Here is a 23,955-nt window from a genome sequence, read left to right as displayed (position 1 = left end):
GTATCATAGGGAACTTCTTCTGACCTGACATTCAGTTTTCTCTTCAGCTGTACTTAATCTGTTGTGAAGTAACATTTATTAAGTTTTTATTTTCACTTAGTGTCTTTCACTTCTAGAAGTTCGGTCTGCCTTTTTTTTTTTTTTTAAGATGTTATTTATTTATTTGACAGAGAGAGACACAGTAAGAGAGAGAACACGAGCAGGGGGAGTGGGAGAGAGAGAAGCAGGCTTCCTGCTGAGCAGGGAGCCCGATGAGGGGCTCGATTCCAGGACCTGAGATCATGACCCGAGCCAAAGGTAGCTGCTTAAGGACTGAGCTACCCAGGCACCCCAGTTCTGTCTACTTTTTTAAAAATTTTTTTTTATTTATTTATTTGAGGACAGGGAGGGGCAGAGGGAGAGAGAGTCCCAAGCAGGCTCCATGCTGAGTGTGAAGCTTGGAGCTGGATCCCATGACCCCGCAATTATGACTTGAGCTGAAATCAAGAGTCAGCCACTTCAGCGACTGCACCACCCAGGCGTCCCTAGAAGTTCTGTCTGCTTTTTAAAAGAATCTGTTATGCTGCTTTTCTTAGTTTTCTATTTGCTCTTTTTCAAACTGCTCATGTTTCATCAAATAAAATGAGCACATTGTTGCATGTGAAGTGTCTGATAATTCTGGTTTCTGAACTTTTTTGTTTTTGGTTTTGTTTTGTTTTGTTTTTGTGGGGTTTTTTGTTTGTTTGTTTGTTTGTTTAGATTTTATTTATTTGACAGAGAGAAACACAGCAAGAGAGGGAACACAAGCAGGGCGAGTGGGAGAGGGAGAAGCAGGCTTCTTGTTGAGCAGGGAGCCGGATGTGGGACTCAATCCCAGCACCCTGGGTTAGGCTCAGTGACTGAGCCAGCCAGGTGCCCCAGGTTTCTGAAGTTTTTATGGATTTATCCCCCCTCTCTGTCTTTTCTGCTGGTTCTTACAATTCTTGGTGTATCTCATTATTTTCAACAATGTGCTGGATATTATTGGAATAATCCATCACTTTGAAGGAGCTTTCTCCAGAGAACATCCGTGTTTGCTCCTGCCGGGCATCTAGGGCCATTACTGATTCAGTAACACCTTAAGCCAAGTTCAAGGTTTGACACTCTCTGAACCACTCAGTTGAGGAAAGCCTTGTCTCTAAATCTAAGTAAGAGCCAACTTGCTTCTGGATTACATTACCTCTAGACAGTTTGGTCCTTCAACATCTTAAGTATTTTATAGACAGGATCTCCTCTCATCCTCCCAGCTTGTGGGGGTCCTGGGCCCCCATCGTCACACAGAGCTCTTGCTAAAATCGGCAGATGCCCTAGAATGGAGCCCCTTCTCTTTTCACGGACTTTGCCATTTTCCTTTCGGTGGCACCTAGCACTTTACTAGGTGTTCTTTACTATCTTGTCTTTTCAGAGCTTTTAAGAACCTGCTGCTTATATTTTATCCGGCGTTGTGGGTTGTTTTTGGTGGGATATGTTTTCTGAATCACCTCGCCTGTCAAAATTCCTAAATCTTTTGTTTCAGCCAGAGGTATTCCCTTTCTTCCCAGAAGACCTCATTCAAAACTGAAAAGTCAGAAGATGTTTTTCGTTGCACTGAATCATTTATTCCCTGAGGCAAGAAACAAGGACACACCAAGCCTGAGTGAGAAAAGGTTTCTGTCGAGCAGAAGAAAGCACCCTTCAGTTTGGCTATTACTTCAACATATTTTTCTGTCACATGTCTCAACGGCTGAGCCTGGTACCAAGCACACAGTTAGGGTTCAGTCATAATGTCATCATTATTATCCTAATATCCAAACTCGCCTTCTTTAGGAAAACTTCATTAATCTCATCCCATTCCAATTCTTTATTGTACTCTCTCCAAGTGTCTTTTCAGCCTGTTGATTTACTCTAATTGCTTTTTCAAACATGCACTTTTTTTTTGGGAAAGTGCAGTGACTGAACATCATTCCCAGAAGACTTTGAAGGTGTTGAGATCTTGTTTCTTTATTAACTGGTATCAGAACTCTTTCAGTTACAGGTGACAGACGACTCAACTCAAACTGCATTAAAAAAAAAAAAAAGATTCGGGGCTCCCGGGTGTCTCAGTTGGTTGAACATCTGACTCCTGATTTTGGCTCAGGTCATGATCTCAGGGTCATGAGATCAGGTCCTGCATTGGCTCCTCGATGTGCATGGAACCTGCTTGGGATTCTCTTTCCCTTTCCCCCCTCCCTGTTTCCCTCCCCACTCACACTCTTTCTCTCTCTTTTTAAAGATTTTATTTATCTGACAGAGAGAGAGAGAGAGAGCACACAAGCTGGGGAAGTGGCAGCCAGAGGGAGAGGGAGAAGCAGATTCCCCACTGAGCAGGGACCCCCATGTGGGGCTCAATCCCAGGACTCTGGGATCATGACCTGAGCCAAAGGTGACACTTAATCCACCGAGGCACCCAAATGTCCTCTCTCTCTCTCTATTTAAAAAAAAAAAAGATTATATTGGTTAATGTAACTGAAAAACCCAGTGGTAGGTCTTCAGGTACAGTTTGATCCAGGGGTTTAGGATATATCAGGAGGACCTGGTCTTGCTCATCATCTCATGGTTCTTTTGCCCATTATTTTTCCTTCATTTTCAGGCAGTTCCATTCTGCATGGTAGCAGGACATCCACACTCACATGCTTAGCTCCAAATCCAGTGGAAAAATGCTCCTGTTCACTCCAACAAAAGTTCCAAGATTCACCCTTATTGGACTAATTCGGTCAATGTCCCTTTCCCCATAGCTTGGGGAATGTGAGGTGCTGATTAACCAAGTCTGAATCGGAGGTATATTTCCCGGAACCCACAGTTAAGCCCCTCTGAAACCCGTGAATTTTGAGATTGGAGGAATTGTGGTTTCCTGAAGGAAAACCTGGGGGCTTGCCAAAAGAAGGGTAAGTGGATACTGGGCAGACACAAACACCATCTGTCCTCTTCAGTCTCCAACAGCTCACAGAAAAAAAACTCAGAAACGGGGCCCTTGGGGCAGAATAAATTGCCTTAACGAGGTGCTGGTTCTTTCCAGGTCTTTGGGACACTGACATAGATTTCAGCACACGCAGAAAGGACGAGAGCTGGAGTGTTTGGGTGACTGACCTGAGGGCTGCCCTCACGGCCTCCCAACCACCCTGGCACAGTGGAGCCCATTTGTAATTTATCAGGCTACTCCCCTTGGCCTTGTCGAGCTGTTTTTCTCCCTCTGATATAAAAATAACGCTTAAACAGGATCCTGACCCCATGTCCCAAGCAAATCAGCTATCTAGAGATGGCAGCCAGATTCGCCCTAGGGTCAGGGTGCAAGTCCTTATTACACCCAGTTTTGAGAGCGAGCCAAGAAATAGGACTTCAAGAAATATGATACCATGACCAGAGATGAAAAGCAAACACCCAAGGAGTATTTATTTCCCAAGCCAAAGCCAATACCTTCTGCTGATTTGTCCTGCCAGAGATAATGGCTCAGGCTCCTCTGGCAGTGAGAGCAGGTGTGGGAGATCTGAGAGGCAAAGGGCAGGGGCAGGGCAGAGAGCTCCTTATTTATTTATTTATTTTACAACTGGGAAATCACTATGGGCATAGTGTTGAGCAGGGCTGGGGTCTGCCCCAGCGGAAGCCCTCCTCCTTCCCCATCCTCGATGCCACTCTCCCGTGGTGACGGTCAGCACGCTTTGCACCTGCCCGCCTTCGGAGCCTTGTAGCTGGAGGTCTATGGGGATGGAAAGCAGGTGGCATAATTATAGTAACCATTTACTGAGCACCTCTTACATGATGGGCCTGTGCTTTATTTACAGGAAGCTTCGGGCTTAAGAGTGTGGTGCCGGTGTCCAGAAACACTGGTTTTGACTCTGAGCTCTCCATCTCACTTGCTTTGAGGTTCTGATCAAGTTAATCTCTTTAGGCCTCAATTTTCTCATCTGTAAAATTTTAGCCATATGTGTATAATAATATTAATACATATTAAATATTTCAAGCCTAAATAACAAACATATAATCATATTTACCACCCAGGGTGGGGAGGGATTACAAAAGATGCACACAACGTGTTTTGCAGTTTCTGGTAGGTTTTAAGTGCTACATTGAAGGAGGGGTACCTGGGTGGCTCAGTGGGTTAAGCCTCTGCCTTCGGCTCAGGTCATGATCTCAGGGTCCTGGGACCGATCCCTGCGTTAGGCTTTCTGCTCAGTGGGGAGCCTACTTCCCCCGTCTCTCTGTCTGCCTCTCTGCCTACTTGTGATCTCTCTCTCTCTCTCTGTCAAATAAATAAATAAAATCTTAAAAAAAAAAAAGTTGAAGGATCATTATATACACTTGTCATTTCTTTTTTTTTTTTTAAGATTTTATTTATTTATTTGACAGGCAGAGATCACAAGTAGGCAGAGACACAGGCAGAGAGGAGGAAGCGGGCCCCCTGCCAAGCAGAGAGCCCGATGTGGGGCTCGATCCCAGGACCCTGAGATCATGACCCGAGCCGAAGGCAGAGGATTAACCCACTGAGCCACCCAGGCGCCCCTACACTTGTCATTTCTAACCCTACCCCAATCCTATAGTGTAAATGCATTAGCTAGACGGGGGCTTGGTTTCTGTAGCAATCTGTCAGTGGTTTAAGCAAAATGGGAATTTATTTCTCCTTATAATGTGACAGCTCAGAGGTAGGCAGGCCAGCAAGGAGGAGGGAGAGGGTCTGTCATTTCCAACCCACATCTTCCCTCATCAGTTCAAAGGGTGCTCCAGTTCCAGCCATTGCATCATAATTCCAGTCAATAGAAAGGAGACAATCTGCCGCTTCCTTCTGGGTCATTCTTGGAGTCTGCATATAACGCTGATGCTCAGATCCCAGGAGCCAAGCTGAGTCACATGGCCATACCATCTGCAGAGGAAGCTGGGAAATAGAATCTTGCACTTAAGCTAGAGTTGTGGGGATTACTCATAGAGGGTGAAGAAGGAGAGAGTAGGTACTGCTGTGCCAGAGCCCACAAGAGAAGGACACGGTTAGCAGCTCTGGAAGGGAGGCATCTGGGCCCCACGCCAGCTCAGAGCCCAGGATCTCCAAAGGACGAGGTGTGGATGGTATCCTACAGTCTAGTGACAGATAATAAATAAAAGGCAGGTAATCCACTTCTCCTACTCTCCATAGACAACAGTGGAGGAGGAACAGGATAAACTCAGTGAAAACACTTACTTGGATAGACCCTTTTATTATGTTATAGTGTCTCTCTTCATTTCTTACTATAGTCTGTGGTCTAAAGTCTTGGTTGTCTGATATGAGAATGACTACTCCAGCTTCCTCTTGGTGTCCGTTATCACGGTCAATGGTTCTCTAGTTCCTTACTTTCAATCTGGAAGTGTCTTTGAGTCTCATATGAGACCCTTGTAAGCAGTGTATCGATGTGTTTTATATATATATATTTATATTTATATATTTTTATTTATTTATTTATTTATTTATTTATTTATTTATTTCACAGACAGAGATCACAAGCAGTCAGAGAGGAAGGCAGAGAGAGAGGAGGGAGCATGTTCCCTATTGAGCAGAGAGCCTGATGCAGAGCTTGATCCCAGGATGCTGGGATCATGATCTGAGCCAAAGGCAGAGGCTTTAACCCACTGAGCCACCTAGGCGCCCGATGGGTCTTTGTTTTTTAATCCTTTCTGATACCATGTGTTTTGATTGGAGCATTTAGTCCATTTACATTCAGATAATTATTGAAAGATATGAATTTAGTGCCATGAATTATTATCTGTAGAGTCACGGTTTCTGTAGATTGTCTCTGTTCCTTTCTGGTTTCTGTTACTTTTGGGCTCTCGAATCAGCTTTTGGTGACCACATTTGTCGTTTCTTTGCCGATACAACACCCTCAAAATCTTTTAAAAAGATTTTATTTGTTTATTTAAGAGAGGGACAGAGAGTATGAGCTGGGGGAGGGGCTAAGGGAGAGGGAGAGGGACGAGCAGACTCCCCACTGAGCTCCTTTCAGGACCCTGAGATCATGACCTGAGCTGAAGGCAGACACTTAACGGACTGAGCCATGCAGACATCATAACCCTCCAAACCCTAAAAGGCTACTGACTGGTTCCATATTTGAGTAACCACAGCCAGTGGTCTCATAGAGCCATGATTTCTGTGCCTGATACTCTGGACGTGGTGTACCTTCTATTCTCTCTCAAACTGCTGGTGGCTGCCTTGAGGCCAAATGAAAAAATATGTTTGGCTGTGAAGGGAGCCTCCCTTATTCTGCCCACTGGGCCAGCTCCCATGGCTGCTGAACAGAGTGTGCTTGAGAAAGGTTTGGAACTACTGGTACAACCCTGGCTAAGGTTGCCTCTTCTAAACCACCTCTTATATCCAGCCTGAGAGCATCTCTCCTGTAGGTCTTTGCTAGTAGTTACAAGCAACGGCCAATGCACACTAACAGTCTGAGTGTTTCCATCCAGTTTCTGTGACTTATAGGCTCTATTATGGCATTACAGATAACGGTCACACCAAATGTCTTGCTGTAATATAACAAGGGTCACCGCCTTACCAGCGGACAGTACTTTTCTTGGCTATCTGCTGCCCAATATCTAAACCAATGTCACTTGTTTTGGGCTTTTTAGAGCAGTGCCACTTACAGATATTAATTCTGTATTCATTAGGATGCACGTTTGGTTGCTGTACCAAAGGCCCAACTTAAGAATGATTTAAACAAGAAAATGTATTTCTTTCTCATATAAAATAGTCCACAGACAGTCTAAAGCTGGTAAGGTGACTTTGAAGCCTTTAACAAGCATCTTCCATTTTGGGTACAAAATAGCTGCCCCAGATCCTGCCATCACAGCAACCTTCCAGCCAGCAGAAGGGGTAAAGGAAGAGAAGGAACCCACACGTCTTTCTTTTAAGGACTGATCTGGAACTTGCTCACATCCCTTCTAGTCACATCACTTTGGCCAAGATTAGTCACAAGGTCTCATTTAGCTGCAAGGAAGATTGGGAATCTGAGTCTTTATTACAGGCAGCCACTCACTCTCCAGCTAACATTCAAGTAGTTCTACTACTAAAAGAAGAAGAGAAAAATAGATAGTGGGAGGCAACTGGCAGTCTGCCACAGAATGTTTTATCCTCATTTTTCATGGGTAGAAACAGGCTCAGAGCAAACAAACAATGCTTTTTAAGGTCATATGGCAAACAAACGGCAGAACATGAATTTTAATCAGGTCCATCTGACCGTAAAACAGGTTTTCCATCACATCCAGCCAACATATTTTGGTCATCAAGGTGCCCACTGTTTACTTGAAGATACAGAACCTTTGCACGTGGATAGTTATGTAAATGTCAGCTTTGTGTACCCTGAGATAGGCACATAGAACCTGCGCTATAGGAAGACCAGTGCAGTGAGAGTGATACTATCAGGCAAGACCATCTTAAAGAAGAACCCTCCTACTGGCCCTGTAGAGGAAACAGGCCTGAGGTAGAAGGGGGTGGGATCACCACTGGAGAAGGCAGTGGTATGATCTGCACCTGTTCTGTATCTGGTTTGATAGTGAAGGTGTCCTGAAGCTTAAGGATGGGGGGTGGGTAGAAGCTTTCCAGGTCCAATTCATCCCATCTCTCCAAGGATGGTCCACTTGATCCTTCCACCAGTTGAGGCGTCCTCTTAGCGGTGCCTTAGACATTCCATCATCTGGGACAAGCCGGGAACAGGCTACAGGGATCCCACAGAATGAGAGCTGCACTCAGCCCTGGTACTACCCAAGACACACACAGAAAGGCAAAGTCCCTCCCTTCTCTGTTCTCCACCCTCCCTGGAGGCAGGACTGGGGCTTTGAGGGGTGATGAGAAGTGTGTTTGGTACATTCAGCAAGAAATCCAGTAATCCATTACTTAGTGTCCATTCCAGGGCCCGAGATTGGGATGGAAGAGCCTGGAAGGGGGAGAGGAGGGGCAGGCAGAGAGAGGGGAGCTAGAGCAGCTGCGACAGCATTCCCGATTTGGACGCTGACTCAGGCCCCAGGAATGCCCAGGAAGGGCGGGTGGGCAGCCACCAGAGCCAGGCTGGGATCCCTTGGCACAAGAAGATGTAGGGACAGCACGCACAGAGGGACGTTGGGACCGGGGCTCCCACACACTGGGACCCACCACCAAACCACCGGTACAAGCAGATGTCTGCCGCCCTGGGCCCTCAGGGCCACCGCACAGCTTCATGACTTCTCCCAGTTCCCCACCTTCCCGGCCATCCCACCCCAACTCTTCCAGCAGGGGAAGGGACAGGCTCCCGGGACTCCAATGGGGACATCGAGACACACAATGGCCCTCTCCTGGGACCGCCCACAAACCCTTTGGCCCCAGCCTCCCAGCCGACTCCAACTTGCCCTTTTTAACTCCAGCATCACCCACGACTGAAGTTTGTATGAGTAACAACGGTTGAGCTCAACTTGCCTCCATTTTTCCCTCCTTTGCCACCTGACAAAGATGAGAAGAAACCCAGGACTCCCAGAGCCCACCTCCTCCTACCGGTGCCCCCACCCCTACTCCCCACCCAGGGCTCCAAGCCACCTCCCCCCATAGCAACGTCCTTCAAGCTTGTCCTTGAAGACCCAGGAGGGAGCCTAGGAGGAAGCCTCCAGATTCCAGGTGCGCCCCTGCCCTCCCCACCCCGCCACAGGCTCCGGGCTTCTGCCCGGGAGCCTGTGGGGCCCTCCCTCCCGCCGCCTGACACCCAATCAGAGCGAAACTGATCCGGGGAGGGCAAAGCGCCAACGGCGGGGCCCAGAATAGTGCTGTGCGCCCGGTGTTGCGCACTCGCTCCCCACTTGGTCGGGGTTGGCCGCATGGAGCACACGCTGTGCGGGGTAGGGGCCCCGGGGGACGGGCGCTGGGGCAGCAGAGGCCAGGGGACTGTGAGCACACCGCTGTGTGTGTGTGCGCACGTGTGCGTGTGTGTGCATGTGGGTGTCTGTGTGTATGGTTATTCTTCGTGTAAGGGACGTCTGTGGTTCTGTGTGCATCTGGGAATGGTTGAGTGTGTGGTTTTCTGGATGTGTAGGTGTGTGTATGTGTGTGCGCGCGCGCTGTGGGGGGTGTACGTGTGTGTGTGGACGTGCACACACATGTGTTGGGAAAAAAAGCTCTTTTGTTGTTTGGGAATGTGGGACATGTTCCCACCTCTTCAGGCCTTCTCCCCACAGAACCCATCCTGGAGCCGCCTTGGGGGACCGGAGCATCAAGGTAAGTGGAGCCTCTTCTCCCACTTCCTTTGTCTCCCCCCTTTCTGGGCCCCCAATCTCCTCTGCTCTCATAGCCCGGCTTTTGTCTCTCTCTCCTTTTCCTGCTTTATCCTGTCTCTTTTCCCTTTGTACCTCACCTCCTCCTCCATCTTTCAGAAGAAGGGGGACAGATCTAGAGTCTGAAGACTGACCCCGGTTCTGACTTTATCACTTACTAGCTGTGTGAACTGTGGCAAGTTGCTTAGCCTCTCTGATCTCAGGTCCCTCTTTAGTAAAATAAGGATGATAATTAATACCTCTGTTATAAGATTGCTGTGAGGTTTGAGTGACAAATATGTAGAAGGAAAACCCTAAGAGAGCTTGGAAATATTAAATATTATTATTGATAACATTTTAATTGATTTTGTTGTGTTACTCCCTATTAATCAAACAGGCCCCATTCCCCCTTCCAGAGATGAGCTTCCTAGAACAAGGAGAGAACACTTCATGGCCATCACCGGCCACGAGCACTGGCTCAGAGAGAAGCCATGGGAAACAGGGCGCCAAGGCCTTGCGATGGACAAGGCAGGAGGCTGTGGAGGAAAGAGAGCTGCTGGATCTGGGGGAAGGTGAGGCCAAGGCCAGTTCTGGGGGGTCGGGAGTGGAGGGCAATGGGCTGTGCCAGAGCCTGGGGCTGGAGCTCTGCTCTGGATCCTTCCATAGCACAGACATGGACCGAAGCCTCATCTCGTAGCCTCAGTCTTTCCAGATGGGAAAGGTTTACTGCATTGCAGACCCAGGGGCCCAGCACAGCCAACTCAGGACAGACCCACTGTCCTGTGTGACTCTGAGACTCCGCTTTCTCACCTGCAAAATAGGATTGCAGCTGCCATGCTTTCCAAGGCTGCTGTGAAGTTGACCTGAGCCAGCACATACGAAAGTGCTCCACAAGACAGGCTTACTGTTCTCTGCCCCTCCAACAGATCCAACCGATCCCCAGGCCAGGCCACCTGCTGAGTATGCCGGGCTGGAGGCCACATTCCCTGAGGCGACGCACTTGTCCCAAGCTGCTCCCTTGGCCCGGTTGGGCTCCTCACCCACAGAGTGGGACATCTTCCCCTCCGACGACGTAGCCTCCACCGCGGGCTCCAGCACAGATGGTCTGGAGCTAGACCTAGAATTCCCGGCCACTGGGGCCTGGGGGTACGAACTGGGCATGGTGGAAGAGAGGCCTGCCTTGTGCCCCTCCCCGCGGGCCCTGCTACCCAAGCCGGGCTGGGACGATGAGTTGCAGAAGCCAGGGGCCCAGGTCTACATGCGTTTTATGCAGGAACACACCTGCTACGATGCCATGGCAACCAGCTCCAAGCTGGTCATCTTCGACACCACGCTGGAGGTGAGGCCGTGGCTCTGCCCCGCTGCCCTCCGCTGGGGCTGCAGTCCCTGCTCACAGCCTCCAGGACACTCTGCCAGGCACCCCCCGAGAGTCCCCTCCCAGGATGCCTTTAGAGCACCCCGGAGGCTAGGGCTGGGGAGGACTTCCCTAACCTAACTGCCATCCGCCATTTAGTATCCGTAGGGTCTTGGGTCAGTCAGTTTACCTCTCTCGTCTCTAAGATAGGGATTGGTCAGAAGGGCATGCCACTCTTGATCTTGGCATCGTGAGTTCGAGCCCCACATTCGGTGGAGAGAGTACTAAAAATAATGATAGTCATAAATAAATAAGAAAATAAAATGGGGACAGGAATGCCTGCTTTACCCTATAAGCTTCAGAGGACTCCTGGGACAACCCAGGATAAATAGGAGCACTTGCAAACCCCAGAGTATGTGGAAGACACAGCAGGGTGGTCCAGGACAAACAGCAGAGAAATCTTGGTAACAGAAAATTAAGATGCGCTCCAGTCCCTTCTCTTCCACTAGGCTAAGCTCCCGAATGCCTGACTCCATTCTCCCCGTCACAGAGCACGGACCGATGTCTCCAGAAGCATGGCATGAGAACCACTCACAGAGCCCTGAGTCTCGTGGTAGACGAACAAATTTGTTTGTTTTAGTAGCTTTGCATTTATTTTGATATGCGTTAGAAAAATACACCCAGAATAAATGCCACCCGTGTAGATGGTATTAGTTCAGATGAGGCCACATGAATCAAAATCAGAATTTATTTAGAGAAGGGTATTCTGTAAGTATTATGTAATTAAGTATACCTCCAGGGCTTAGATTAGGAAAAACTAGACGGTGTGTGACTGCCCACATATGGCTTCCGAGTGGAAACGCTGGCTTAGGTTCCACATCTGGGGGAGCCAGGGGAAGGGATCACGGCCTCGGGCCACCAGCAGCCTCATCTCTAAGCAAGTGTCTCTGCTGAGGACCATGTCTAGGGGGCGCCGTAGCACAGGAAAGGCTGTAGAGCTCATGTCCTGGAGACCCCGGCAGAAGGCCCCAGGGAAGGTTCCTGGTTGGGACAGGGTACCACTGAGGGGCAAGGAGAGCCTCACCCCTCACCGTTCTCTCTGGACCTCAGATCAAGAAGGCCTTCTTTGCCCTTGTGGCCAACGGCATCCGGGCGGCACCTCTGTGGGACAGCAAGAAGCAAAGCTTTGTGGGTGAGGAGGGGCAGGGAGGCAGAGGTGGTGGGGAAGGGAAAAAAGATCCTTTGTGGTGATTCTGGGGTTGAGCTCTGACGTGCCGCGGGCTTGAGCAGACCCTCGGGCCGAGCCCAGCTTGGGGTTGGCACGGGGAACATCATCAGATCCCAGTCTTGCGGCCTCCGGGCGGGAGACCCTACATGTGGAGTAGGTGTGACTGGCTGACTGGTCCAGCTCTACTCCCCCATGGTCCCACGTTACAGGTGCTAGATGGGAAGAGAGGAGAGGAAGAGGGAGAAATTGGGAGCACAGAAGGTGGGGGAGGAGAGAGATGACAGGGGAAGTGTAAAAGGGACAACCTCATTTCTCAGGCATGGGAGGGGGCTGGCCTGCTTCCCTCTGTCCACAGCTCCCACAGCTGTCTCAGTCCTCGGCCTCTGGCAGAGCAGGGAAGGGGGTCTGACCCTTCAGCCTGCCTCTCACCACAAAGCCCCAGGCTGACCCCCGCCCCCCCACGACCCCACAGGGATGCTGACCATCACGGATTTCATCTTGGTGCTGCACCGCTATTATAGGTCCCCGCTGGTGAGGAGTGGGCTGGGGGTCCCGGGGGCTCCCATTTGGGCTGGGGCAGAGGTTGGCTCAGGGAGCCTGGCGTCCTGAGGGGCCCATGTTCTGACTTCTGGAGTCTGTCCATGTCTCTAGGTCCAGATCCATGAGATTGAAGAACACAAGATTGAGACCTGGAGAGGTGAACTGGTGGGGGGCCTGGTGGGGGGAACTGGAAGGGACTGAGGGTGTGTGGATGAGGGTGGGGCCAAGCACCTGAGGTTGAGGCTCGGCAGTGGGGATTTCCTGGAAGGAGCAAGGGCGGGGTGAGAGGGAGCCCAGGGACCGGAGGGCAGAAGACCATCTGGGAGTCACCTGGTGATGGGCAAGGCAGCCAGCTCCCTGGGCCTGACTCTGCCTTTGCCTATAGAAATCTACCTTCAAGGCTGCTTCAAGCCTCTGGTCTCCATCTCTCCCAACAGCAGGTAAGATTCCTCAGCCACCCACCTGCACCTCCCCACCGTCCCCTTCCCCAGCTCCGTGATTTCGAACTCATGGGCTCATCCTGCTTGGGACAAGGCAGCCTGCACACCCTTTCTTCCTTTTGCATGGGCTGCGGTGGAGGGTGTCTCTCCCCCAGACCCACTGCTCCCACCTCTGCAGCCTGTTTGAAGCTGTCTACATCCTCATTAAGAACCGGATCCACCGTCTGCCGGTCCTGGACCCAGTCTCGGGCGCCGTGCTCCACATCCTCACACACAAGCGGCTGCTCAAGTTCTTGCATATCTTTGTGAGCTGGAGCACAGCCTCCGGGGGGCCCTGAGGGGGTCACACAGTCCTTGGCCCAACGGACTGGGGAGGGGGCCACTGGGAGCCCTCAGGGACCTGCCCCCCACTGACCCCCCACCTGTCGCTGACCCACCAGGGCGCCCTGCTGCCCCAGCCCTCCTTCCTCTCCCGCACCATCCAAGATCTGGGCATCGGGACATTCCGGGACTTGGCCGTGGTGCTGGACACGGCGCCCATCCTGACAGCACTGGACATCTTCGTGGACCGGCGTGTGTCTGCGCTGCCTGTGATCAATGAAGCTGGTACCTGAACCCGGCAGTGGAGCTGGCTGGGCTGGGGTGGCAGCAGGCAGGGGTCTGGCATCGATTGGCTCAGGACCCAGGATGGAGCTGGGGCTATAGGTCTGCCTGCTTTGAGTCTTGGACCCATGACTTAGCCTCTCTGTGTCTCAGGCGTCATTTTGAAGCCAGTAGCCTGGAAGGGGTGTCCAGTAATTCCTTCTAAAAGCCCGCTCCTGGCCTTTGCACGGTATCCTGGTCCTGATGTGAACCTCTTCTCTTTCTCTCCCCACCCTCACCCCTGCAGGACAGGTTGTGGGCCTCTACTCCCGCTTTGATGTGATTGTAAGTGTGTGGGGGGATGGGGAACTGAGGGTGCCATGGGGAGAGGCTGTGGGTGCAAGGATTGGTGGAGGGATGTCTGTGGACCTTTACGGTAAAGGGGGCAGCGTCTGGGGGGCTGGGGTCTGGCTGAGGGGCTGACTCCCATGGCACTTCCCTCCCTGCCCCAGCACTTGGCCGCCCAGCAAACCTACAACCACCTAGACATTAGTGTGAGAGAAGCATTGAAGCAGAGGACGCTGTGTCTGGAAGGGGTCCTTTCCTGCCAGCCCCACGAGAGCTTGGGGGATGTCATCGACCGCATCGTCCGGGAGCAGGTACCCCATGCCTCTGCCTGTGTGCCCCCAAGACATACGGCCCATTCCCCTGAGCAGCTCCAGCTGTCCCTACACACCGGGCACCTGCCCTGTCCTCCCATTTCATGGCCATTCCGAGCTCTCAGTGTCCACACTGGTCTGCCACTGCTCTTGTTCCTGGGGCCCCATGCCAAAGGGACACTTTGTGTTGCCCAGAGTGGTCAGAGCCCCCCCTAACTGATTTCTAGGAGACACGCTTTTCCTCCCCATTACGTTGCATTCATGCCCCTGATTCTTGGTGCCAACCTTGCTGGCTGCTGTCGCCTCATGACAATGCCCGAGCCCTCACTGACCCTCTGTGCACCCACAGGTGCACCGGCTGGTGCTAGTGGATGAGAGCCAGCATCTCCTGGGCATCGTGTCACTCTCTGACATCCTTCAGGCACTGGTGCTTAGTCCTGCTGGTATCGACGCCCTTGGGGCCTGAGAGTATCTGAGTCCTTCCTCCCAGGCCACCTCTCACATGCCGAAGAGGATGAAGGGAGCCAGGCGACCCGGCCTCTGTCTTCCCCCACCCCCATTTGCTGGTTTGGCCCTGGTTCAGGTAGGCTCTACTCTGGGCCAATGGCCTCAGCACCTGTCCATCGATTTTTCGGGGCGCTCTCAGATCTCAGACCGGGGCACTTCAATGATGGGAGTGGCTCAGCTCATGGCTGAGGAGCCCCGTGAAAACTCCAAGGGTCGGGACTCCCCATGGAGATCCCACTTTGTCCCCATCTCAGCTGAAGTCACAGAGGTCCTCCTAAGAGGGATGGGCAAAGGCTGGGGTAAAGGCAAGGACAGTGCTGTGATTTCAGATGCTCTGGGGAGACTGACTCGCCCTCTCCCAACTCAATTTTCACCTGCTTGGAATTCCACTGGAAGGAAGCAAGTCAATAAATCTTTGTTGAGTGGAATTTCCATGCTCAGTAGGAGCTATGCTGACAGGAGGGAGCTTCTCTCTAAGTACTCATCTCAGTAAATCCTCTCAGACTCTTGGCTGGTAGCATGCTTGCTAGGGACTCAAACAGACTCCATGTGCTTGGCCGTGGATGGCGACACGAGGTTCCCCTATTGGAAAGGCGACCTCCCCTCCCACCGTGTACTCACTGTCTTCCCTTCTCTTTTCCCCACAGGCTTCTCCAGCCTTACCGTAATTGCCCCTGTCCTGCCTGTGCTCCCAGAAGCCCTCACGAATGCCCAGTGCACCATGGGACGATGAAATGAAGGAGAACGGCTGAGTCAAGCCTGGAGATCCATAAGCCAGAAGCACTGGGATTACCCCAGGGCCAGCTGCCCTGGGGCCATCCGTGTCACTTCCCCCCCCCCCCCCCGACCTGGGGCGTGACCGGGCCCAGCAGGGCAGCAAGCCCTTAGCTGTTGGGGTTCACTGTGGGGCTCTGGCTTCCTCAGCTTCTGGACTGCCTGGGAGTCCCAACTGTTCTCCTACAGCTACTAACGTGGTTCCCCACCGCTGTGCCCCTGCCCCCCAGCTCCTCCCAGAATTGTCATTTCAGGGCTGTTGGTGGTCGCCCTGGAACAGCAGCCCGGGGTTGGGGGGGTCCTCCCTCGTCCTCATCCTGAGCACCAGCAAGTGCTGTTCTCAGGCCCCTGTGTTTGGATCACTGAGGATGAACCCTTGAGGAAGCACAAATGGAAAAAGAACAGCCCATGAACTTGAATTGTAGAAGTTTCCCTTAGAGAATGCCAGTCATTTGACCCGAACCTATGGCCCGACCTCTGTGCTTTCTGAATTCAAAGACACGAGGGAAGGTCTGTGATGGACAAACACCACGACTGGCATTTCATTGACGCATAGGGTGTTAGCCCACTGAAATTCCCTTTTTCATCTTTTATTTATAACAAAACAATGAAGAAGATACAAATTAGTTAATTATGCAGTAAATACAACTCAGTCTATGAACTCATGTGCAGGAAACATAACTTTATTTTTCTAACACAGAATGGAGTTTCTGTGATGAACCCCACTTCACCAGGTGGGAGAAATGAGTCTCAGTCAGTTTGGGGCTCATCCCCCCACCTTTTCCTGGGCTGAATCTGGTGGGGACGGGAGGGGAACGCTTTAAGTAGTGTGAGACTTTGTTCCTCTGTCATCGTCATCCGCGCGTGGCCACACCGGCTAAAAAAACCTGTTCCCATCTGGTTGTCACTGGGTTGGTCGTGGGTGGACCTGGCACCTGCTAGGTCTTGCTCTCAGTCCCTGTCACAAAGCCTCCCTGGGCCTGCCTGCTCCTGGGATGTGAGGACGTTCTAGTTCCCAGACCTGCACTCGTCTGGGCTTTCGGAAGCTCTGCAGAGCAGTTCCAAGCCCATTGGCTCAGACCGACAGCAAGTGGTCTGCTTTATTCTGCATTTTGCTTTACTTCAGCCTCTACCCTGAAACATAGGGCACAGGGCTCTTCTACCCTTGTCATCTACAGATCTCTCTGGGGGTATTTGCCACACTCCCCCCTTCCCTTCAGATACAGCTCCCTTCTCGGGGCCCTCTTCTCAGGGGCCCCTGAAATGTGGACCTCAGAGATCTCTACATTCTCTTTGCTTCCCCAACCCTCATCAACTTAAGGAATCTTTATGAGTGGGGCCTTTTCTCTAACTCACTATGCATTCTTCCAAACCCACTGTACGTGTTTTGTGTTTCTTGCCACCTATCTTGAGGGTCAAATTCCGAAACCAAGACCCGATTTCTGTTGTTTCATCCCTCCCCTGCGGCAATGGACACTGTAGGTCTGCCTTCCAGTGGGGAGAGGATAGGCTAATATTCCTAAAATATGATCCCACCTCATTCCCTTCACAGAGCAACAGAGGGGAGACATTTGTGTCTGATGAGTCGGACAGCAAATGAAGGCCTTTTTTCATAGACGCCCAGCCTCTGTTTCCAATTTTGCCAAAACCACGGTTCAGTGCCAGCTTTGCTCTGGCCCTCCCTGGGAAGGCCCCGGGCCTTGGGCTCAAGTGGGATGATGGGATGGGGGTGCTTCTCTGGGCCTGTGTCAAGGGACACTGTCCTCAGAGAGCCTGGGGCAGGCTGCCTCCAGCTGCAGCTAACTGGAGGGTAAGTATAGTGGGTCAGTCTCTGAGCGGTTGCCCAAGATGGCGCCCCATAAGCAGACCTTCAGGAGTCATAGCACCGACAGAAAGGGCATCCTGAGGAAGTCACTCCTTCCCCTTCCTGCTCCCCCTGAGAGCAGATAGGTCTCCAGCCTCCACCGTGCTGAGGACCCAGCCATTCCCCCCTGGGCCCTTCTGTGAGGGACCACGCCAGCCCCACCAGCCCCCTGCTTCAGCCCTCCTTCTCAGATGACAGCCAGCCCTCAGTTCCCAATAGTCTCCAGCACCATGGCTTCTAGAACAGAGTCTAAGGTTGCCATAGGGACTACTCCTGAATAAAAGTGTTGAAACCCACCCTGCTTGACCTTCTGTTCATACTTCTGAGCCTGGGGCTGGCTACACTCTTCAGGCATCATTGGCTCCAACCCCCTGACTCCTGCCCCAACCTCCGAAGTGCCTCCAAGTTTCCGGGGCCTCCAGCCTGGACTCCCCTTGGGTTCTCAGCCCTCTCTTCTCTCACACCATCTCTACTGTCATGTCAACCTTGCAGTGTACCAGGATCCCCCCACCCCCACCCCGGAGCAGGGGGTGAGTGGGGGAGCTTTATAAGATGGAAATTCCAGGGCCCATGCCTAGAGATGCTAATATCCTGACTTGGGGGTGGGACCTGGGCAACTGTATTTATTTTCTGTAGACAGTAGAGATTTATGATGCATAACACGTGATGAGCATGATGGCTTGCCGAGAGATAAGGATGCCTCGTTTCCATAATTAGGAAAATCACTCATCACGTTATTGCATCTGTATTATTTGTCAGGACTGAGATCTACAAGAAGAGCTGGCTAAGGGCAGGAACACAGCGTAGGAGAGATAGAATTTGCTGGCAATCTTGTTGGCCTTCCAAACACCCACAAATACAGAAGAATTCAGTACGATGTCCTGTATACCCATCCTGTGAAGGTAGTTATCATAATTTTTATTTGACATGCATCCTAAAACTGGAATCAGAAATAAGGAACTAGAACCAAACTAGTATTAACAAGTCAAACCGCATCCAGAGCTAAAACATCTAAGATCAGGAGCAGGTAGACAGCCAGAAAACATGAGGTACTTGATTTATTTTTACTCTTGGGAGTGCTGCCTGAATGTTTTTCAAAAGGGAAAGCTGATTTCTTTTCTTTTCTTTCTTTTTTTTTTTTTTTTAACAGATTTTAGGTATTTCTTTGACACACACAGAGAGGTAGAGGGCAAGTACAAGTAGAGGGAGCAGCAGGCAGGGGAAACGCAGGCTCTCCGCTAAGCAGGGCGCCTGATGCAGGGCTCCAATCCAGGATCCTGGGATCATGACCTGAGTCTGTGACTTAGGTGGGCACTCCCTGAGACAGCAGACCCCTGGTGGTCCGGTGGTCCGAAGGAACAGCCCACCGGAAAGGCAGAAGTGGCTCTGGTTGGTAGAAATCCCTGCCGCCCTCCGAGCCCAGGCCCCCACGCTCTGATGTATAAGGTGCTCTCCCAGCGGAATCCCAGCACAGGTGGGGGGGTGGTCAAGAGCTATGCCCTTATCATCAGGAATTCCTCCCAATTCTCTTGTGAGTTCTTCCCCATAGTCAGTAGGAAAAGCTCTGCATCATCCCCTCTTCTTCCTTCCCCTGCCTACTCTTCCAGGCTCTTCTCATCCGACAATTAACTGCCTCCCAGGTGCCAGACACAGAGGTGGCCACTGGGATCCAAACCAAAAGGAGTTTGGTTTGTGCCCTCCAGGGGGTACACAGGTGACTGGGGAGACAGTTGGGTTGCCGACAAGGGGAAAAGGCTAAGTGCACTGTTCTGTAACATTTGCAGGGGGAGGCGGGGAGCACAAAGCAAGTGCTTTTGCTCCCCCAGCGAGGTCAGGGGAGGCTTATTCAAAGGCAGTGACATTTGAGCCCTAAGGAAGAGCCCGTTCTCTGGAATGGCATCACCGGTGAAGAGAGTGTTCCAAGGAGAGGGGACATGAAGAACCAAGTATTGAGGCCAGAAAGAGCGGAATGTGCTCAGGGCAATACAAGGAATTGGGGTAGGCTGTGGAAGGGGCGTCTGGGCAGGGTGTAGGGGTGGAGGGCAGGGTGTTCAAGAGTTTTCTGAACCGGAATAAGGACTTAGGACTTTGCTTCAGGGCTGAGAGAAGCCACTGGAGGATTTTAATAAGGACAATAACATATATATATATGTGTGCAATTTTTAATCTCACCAACATAAGAAATTTGACTTTAGTTTTCTACGACCCAGTAGAAATTTACCCCTGGGGCTAGGACTCTGTGAGGATGGGACTCCTTGCCCTCCTCAAACCTGGGGTACACTCTGTCTGCACCAGCCCGCTTTCCTTCTGGTCGGCTTCCTGTATTGAAGAGGTTGGAGAGCTAAAAACTATAATCCCCATACTGCCTTGCAGCTCAGGTTCCCAGGCAGCCCGGCTTCCAGCTCTGGGTTGCATGGGAGATGTGTGGAAGGTGGGCGCAGGACAGAGGCCATGCTTCTGCTGCTCCTGTTCCTCCCTCTGTCGCTGTCGCCTTTGGGGAGGGGAGTCACAGGCCAGGTGTGGGGGCAGAGAGGACGTTTTCTCCCCCACAGGCAGCACTGCCCAGAGATATGGAGATGCACCGGGACCAGCAGCTGTGGCGAGAGCGTCCCCACACTCATGCTCCTGAGGGAGGCCAACCAGGTGCTTCCCAGGCTGATCGGAGCCCCCTGGGAAGCCATCCCTGGAGACCCAGCGCAGAACGCCTCCACCCATTCCTGCAGCACTTCGATGCTTATGTCCAAGCACTTTCTGTTCAAAAGAGGGTGCCCCTCTTGGGGCCTGGAGGACCGCTTTGCAAGTTCTGCTCAGGCTGGGTTTCAGCCAGCACCAGGTGAGGCAAAGCTCTCTCCATGAGGTCCAGGAAAGCACCGGTGTTCTCACGAGAGGGCTCTGCCTCCCGCAAGATCCCTAAGTGGGAAGAGGCTGTTCCCTCAACACAGCAAGGGGCTCAGACACTGGGTCATCAAAAAGAATGACAAAGGTCTCCAATTACCAATAAAAGTCCCTTTATTCTATATTTTCTCCAAAGAGAGCAATGTGACACAGGGGTGGCTCTTTATCGGAGAGACAGACATTCAGAATGATAAAAGTGGCAAAAGCTCAGGGTCCTACAGAAAGTACTCTGAGTTCCTTCGACCTCTGGTGCCTGGAAGCCACCTTCTCCACCTTTTCTCCACCTTCTGACCTGAGACACAGCCGTGGCTAGGAAGAAGTGCTCCAGGGATCGAGAAAGGGACTGCTCCCAGGAGGCATGGGCCCAGCTCAGTACTGTCTCTCCTGGAAGCGCAGGCTCACCTTCTTATTGGGAACCAGGACAATGCGTGCCATGCTCCTCACCTCCCCTGTCTCGGGGGCCAGGACCACCTCATACTTCTGGATCAGCTGGAGGGAACACGCCTGGGCATGAGAATCTGCGATCTCCAGCCGCTCCCCTCCCGCCCCTGCTCCTTCCCTGTGCCAACCTTCCACTCCCTGCCCTGGTCTCCACCAGCCCTCCCTGGCCCCACATGGCCTTCCAGCCTCTCCCCACTCACCCTTGACAGCAGCAGCTGCATCTCCAGCTCTGCAATCCTGCGGCCCAGGCAGGCCCGGACCCCATAGCCAAAGGGCACAGAGCCAAACGGATGTTGGACTCCAAGGGCAGCAGGCTGGCTCTTCCTCAGCCAGCGGTAAGGCTGGAAGCTCTCCGGCTCAGGGAAGATGTCAGGGTCCCGGGACACCACATAGTGACAGAACACAAACTGGGTCTGCAGGGCAAGAACGGGCAGCACGTCAGCTTAGGGCTCCAGGGCGGCCCTGGGAATCCCAGCTCTTCAGCTCCACTCACATTCTTGGGGAAGAGGAAGCCATTGACTTCAATTTCCTTTTCTGTGATGACCCGGGAGTTCATGGGGACCACAGGGTAGAGGCTGCAGGGAAAAAAGGTGCATGTTTGCCTCTGGTCCCCCAAGTCCTTCTTTTCACCTCGCCCCTGGCCCTAGTTCCAACCCCTAGCCCCCGCTCCCGACTCCTGTCCCTGATTCCTCCTTCGTGCAGACCCCGCACTCCCAGGAACTACCGCCTACCGCAGGGTCTCCTTAAGCACAGCTTTGAGCAAGGGCATGTGGGCAAAGTCCTTGGGCTGGGGCACCTGTCCGGCTGGCACCACGCCCACCACTTCCTTATGCAATGCAGCCTGGATCTCTGGGTTCTTTGAAAGATGGTACAGGGCCCACGTCATCGTGTTGGATGTCTGGAAGGCAGAGGGAGAGGGGAAGTGAGGAGGGATTTCTAGGCAAAAGGCTAGAGAGGAGGGGAGTAGGAGGCTGAGTGGGCATGCACCGTAAAATGAATGTGCCAGAAGCATGGTGGAAATAGACACAGGGGCTCATGAGGACGCTCCCTGCCGAGCGTGACTCCACAGCATGTGAGGACCCATGAGACGGAGAATCAGGCTCTAACAAGGAGTTTGGAACAGACAGCAACCCCATGCAACAAAAGGAAAGCAGAGACCAACCAAGAAGATGCTTCTGGTTGAGCTCTTTACTTAAGTTACACCTTAAATAGATGTGAGACAAAACTTCTAGGTGGCCAAGAGAGGCTCCAGGAGGCGATGGGGTCCCTCTTACAAAAGGACAGTTCCCTGCCCACCTCCTCCAGGTTGAATGACCTCCCCCCTGTTTTCCATCTAGCTCTACATCTAGCATACAGAAAGAGAAGCAGGTACCTGGAGGGACGAAGGTCAGGCTCAGGTGAGGGTAATGGGGAATTGGTTCAGGATAGGAGCTGGGAGCCCCTGGTCTCCTCGCTGGCCCCCCTCACGCACCGTGTCTACGCCAGCCAGGAGCAGCTCAGGCAGGCTGCCCATGGCGTCATGAGTACTGAGCTGTCCTCTGGTCAGCAGAAAGTGCAGGTAGCCAGATATCTGGACCTCATCTGGCCCCCTTGTCTGCAGCTGGGTCTCTATCTCCTTGAGTTTCTCATCAATCAGCTTCTTCCCTGCAGGGACAATGGAGAACAAAGGCGATCAAGGTCAAAAGTCATGATCTCCAAGGACCAAGATCCACTCTGACAGCTGGTAGCAGGAGGCAGAACGTCCTGGCACAGACCTTGGAACCCACTCTCCTCCTCCTCACCCCTACACCTGCCACTTCCTTCCCGGGCCTCCTTACCAAAAGAGAAGATGGTGTTCCAGCCATCCAGATAGCGCTTCCAGAAAGGGAGCAGGGAACGGGTCCACTTGGGGAGGAAGGTGACATAGACTGAGTTCTGGAACATGAGCCCGACAGATCTGACAAAGGTCACCGTGTCCTGGGGGATGGGGCGCTCCAGGCAGCCAATACGTTTCTCAAACAGGATGTAGCAAATAGCTGGTGGTGCACAAAGGACGTGAAGGGAGGCGGTGTCATGGCGCCCGCTAGCCAGCGGCCCCGGCCCTGACCCCTGCCTCCTCCTCCTCCCAGGACCCTCTCCCAACATGGGTACCTTCCAAAGCAAAGTAGTAGAAATTGTGAGCCATGTCAGACACCTGGTCGCCCGAGGGGCTCTCTGCCAACAGCCGGTTCAGGTGCGCCATGAAGTCGTCGATCACCTCATTCACGACACCAGCGTAGAGTGCAGCCTCACCGGGCTTCAGCATCCGCTGGTTCAGAGCCTGGCGCAGCTGGTACCAGTGCTGTCCTTCCCTGTGGGGAATGGAGGAAGCGCACACTTCTGAGTAGCTGATGGAGGCTGGATTCAGGGGCGTCTCCCCCCTGCCCTGTGACCCCAACAGAGTCTGGGAAGACCTCTGGCTCCTCGATTTAGAATTATAGAATCACTGAACTTCAAAGACCAGAATCTTCAGATCACAAAACTTCGGAGTCTCATGACAGCATCGAGGAAGTAGTCAAGGTGGGCATCTGGAGTCAGACTACCCGAGGCCAAATGATGATACAGGTCTGATGACTACTGGCTGAGTGACCTTAGGCAGGTGACTTCTGTGCCTCAGTTTCCCCTTCAGTAAAATGGGAATAATAAACGTGCCTGTCTTAGTAGGGTCAATTACAGGGCTTCGATCAGAGCCTGGCACATGGAGAATGCTTAATGAATGTTGACTGTGATTATCTTAGGATGATATAATTCCAGAATCTTCTGTATGTGAAATTAAGGAAGAAGTGCAATGGTTCCAGTCCTTCTGCATGGAGGATGAGGAATAAAGGAGGAGCAAATTAGGGTTTTGGGAAGCTCAGATTCTGGACCTTCACGTTCTGCTTGGCTCAGTGAGCCAAAGGGACAGAGAGACCCACCTGGGAGATACCCCAGAATCTTCTTGCTACAATCATCCAGTAGGGGGTTGGGTCCCCACCCGGATTAGACAGGGATGCTCATCAGGGTGGGAACCTGCCTCCCACAGGGGGGCTTCAGGTCTAGGGGCTGTCCCCACCCACAACTGTTCCCCAAAACTACTACCTTTCCTAAGCAAGCTGGGCATGGGTCAATTTTTTAAAAGCTTAAAAGCTCGATGCAGAGTGGTAAGTACAATATGGCCCAGTTGTAGGAGGAAGAAAAGAAACCCTGTAGATCCATATGTATATTCACATGTTTCCACATAAAGTAGGGGAGAATACCCACCAAACTGTCAGGATTACTTAGAAGGATTGGGATGGGAGTGGGCAGTAGGAAGACAATGTTTTATTATTGGACTTTTTACAATAAGCACTACTTTTAAATTATTAAAAAACCAATAAGGTATTTTAAAAAGAGAGATATTATGGGTGCCTGGG

At 52.0% G+C, this 23,955-nt stretch overlaps 2 protein-coding genes across 4 annotated transcripts in view; one reads left to right on the top strand and one right to left on the bottom strand.

The window, feature by feature from the left end:
* Nucleotides 1–8,797: 8,797 nt before the first annotated feature.
* PRKAG3 (protein kinase AMP-activated non-catalytic subunit gamma 3) lies at nt 8,798–17,497 on the top strand. Of its 3 annotated transcripts, none has more exons than XM_032354829.1 (14): nt 8,798–8,850; nt 9,187–9,226; nt 9,678–9,833; nt 10,188–10,600; nt 11,726–11,807; nt 12,316–12,374; nt 12,495–12,540; nt 12,769–12,823; nt 13,002–13,128; nt 13,264–13,429; nt 13,713–13,750; nt 13,918–14,064; nt 14,486–14,647; nt 15,219–17,497. In XM_032354829.1, exons 1-13 carry the CDS (start codon nt 8,830–8,832, stop codon nt 14,528–14,530), a joined length of 1,395 nt encoding a protein of 464 aa, XP_032210720.1. In that variant the 5' UTR covers nt 8,798–8,829; the 3' UTR covers nt 14,531–14,647; nt 15,219–17,497. The 3 variants fall into 3 exon arrangements, with proteins under 3 accessions (XP_032210720.1, XP_032210718.1, XP_032210719.1); XM_032354827.1 differs by having other exon boundaries at nt 14,414–14,647; XM_032354828.1 differs by having other exon boundaries at nt 8,812–8,850; nt 9,659–9,833; nt 14,414–14,647.
* Nucleotides 17,498–20,195: 2,698 nt separating this feature from the next.
* Nucleotides 20,196–23,955, bottom strand: part of LOC116597303 (sterol 26-hydroxylase, mitochondrial) — a 35,079-nt gene continuing 31,319 nt past the window's right edge. The window contains exons 3-9 of the mRNA XM_032354823.1: nt 22,676–22,875; nt 22,363–22,560; nt 22,017–22,189; nt 21,277–21,443; nt 21,039–21,120; nt 20,746–20,958; nt 20,196–20,593 (exon numbers count right to left, since the gene is read on the bottom strand). Coding sequence (XP_032210714.1) covers nt 20,474–20,593; nt 20,746–20,958; nt 21,039–21,120; nt 21,277–21,443; nt 22,017–22,189; nt 22,363–22,560; nt 22,676–22,875 — 1,153 coding nt within the window. The 3' untranslated portion in view covers nt 20,196–20,473. The remainder of the gene's footprint in view (nt 20,594–20,745; nt 20,959–21,038; nt 21,121–21,276; nt 21,444–22,016; nt 22,190–22,362; nt 22,561–22,675; nt 22,876–23,955) is intronic.

Source organism: Mustela erminea, chromosome 8, assembly GCF_009829155.1.
Source record: "Mustela erminea isolate mMusErm1 chromosome 8, mMusErm1.Pri, whole genome shotgun sequence".
NCBI lineage: Eukaryota > Metazoa > Chordata > Mammalia > Carnivora > Mustelidae > Mustela > Mustela erminea.
Note: the sequence above shows the minus strand (reverse complement) of the source record. Positions and strands in the feature narration are given on the sequence as shown.

Coding starts and splice junctions, on each gene's coding strand:
- PRKAG3 (XM_032354827.1), top strand. CDS start 8,830: ATGGAGCACACGCTGTGCGGG. Junction 9,227..9,677: donor TGGGGGACCGGAGCATCAAG/GTAAGTGGAGCC, acceptor TCCCCCTTCCAG/AGATGAGCTTCCTAGAACAA. Junction 11,808..12,315: donor CAAGAAGCAAAGCTTTGTGG/GTGAGGAGGGGC, acceptor ACGACCCCACAG/GGATGCTGACCATCACGGAT.